General features: G+C 27.0%; 1 protein-coding gene across 1 annotated transcript; it reads right to left on the reverse strand.

Annotated features, from left to right (window-relative positions):
• Window positions 1–344: 344 nt before the first annotated feature.
• Window positions 345–932, reverse strand: LOC107885764 (the record flags this gene model as incomplete). Its single annotated transcript, XM_016809458.2, has 2 exons — window positions 345–759; window positions 829–932. Coding segments are annotated over 2 exons (505 nt in total), but the record flags the coding sequence as incomplete, so codon positions are not given.
• Between the last annotated feature and the right edge of the window lie 66 nt (window positions 933–998).

Raw genomic sequence — 998 nt, forward strand, 5'->3', positions numbered from 1 at the left:
ATTAATTAAATTGAGTATTAACAATCGTCATATAAAATATTATACAAAAAAAAATTCAATGATTATAATATTAAGTAGTTAGTAATTAGTATCATAACCTAAAAAAAAAACCGAAATAATTATTACATACTAATATTGACACTACGCATCTCGTATTATTAATATATTTACAAAAAAAATTCAATGATTATAAAGTTTATCTAGTAGGTATTATGAATTATAAATTAATCAGTAACTGTCAATCAACTGTCGTCAAAAAATAATTTTTAAAAACAAAATTACGGTTTTTATATATATATATGCCAACAATATATATATACCAACTTTTTCTAAAAATTCTTCAATGGTAATTGAATGATTAGATATTCTTTGGCATAAAGTAACTAGTCGGATATGTGTTGAATTTTTTTTTTTTTACCGGCTCTCCCATGCTGTCGATAGCTAATTTCGCTTTATCTGCCGCTACTTCCAATTTCATTTTTCGAATAAGTTTGAACATTTCTTCATAAATAGACATTGTCTTGCGTTCAAGAAGACAGTACACTGCAGTTATATACGAATCATTTTTTTGAACTCTTATAACATAAAGTTGTAAAAAATATTTAGGACTAAGGTTAAAATTACCATCGCAATACCACGTTTTGGCCTCTGTCAACATTTTTAAGCTGTCATCTGTTGAAAACAATACAATTCGTTCACCAGTTGTTGATTTATTATCAGCCAATAAAAACTGTTGTCCATTAACTAAAGCCCAGTCATCTGAAAAATTACGTAAGGCTATAACAAAAAAATATGGCTACCTATATTTTAATAATAAATTTTATTTACCTTCTATAACAATATCATTTATGCAATTTAATGCAGGATTATTGTTAGTTCTTTGATTTCTAATTGTTCGTTTTACTACACTTTCTTTGGTAAGAACAATAAAGCTTCGGCTGGTATTGACTTACAGCTTCCGAAAATATCTGACTCGGTTTGTCACAGTTTTCGTGATC

The sequence above is a fragment of the Acyrthosiphon pisum genome, unplaced genomic scaffold, assembly GCF_005508785.2.
Source record: "Acyrthosiphon pisum isolate AL4f unplaced genomic scaffold, pea_aphid_22Mar2018_4r6ur Scaffold_13198;HRSCAF=13836, whole genome shotgun sequence".
Lineage (NCBI taxonomy): Eukaryota > Metazoa > Arthropoda > Insecta > Hemiptera > Aphididae > Acyrthosiphon > Acyrthosiphon pisum.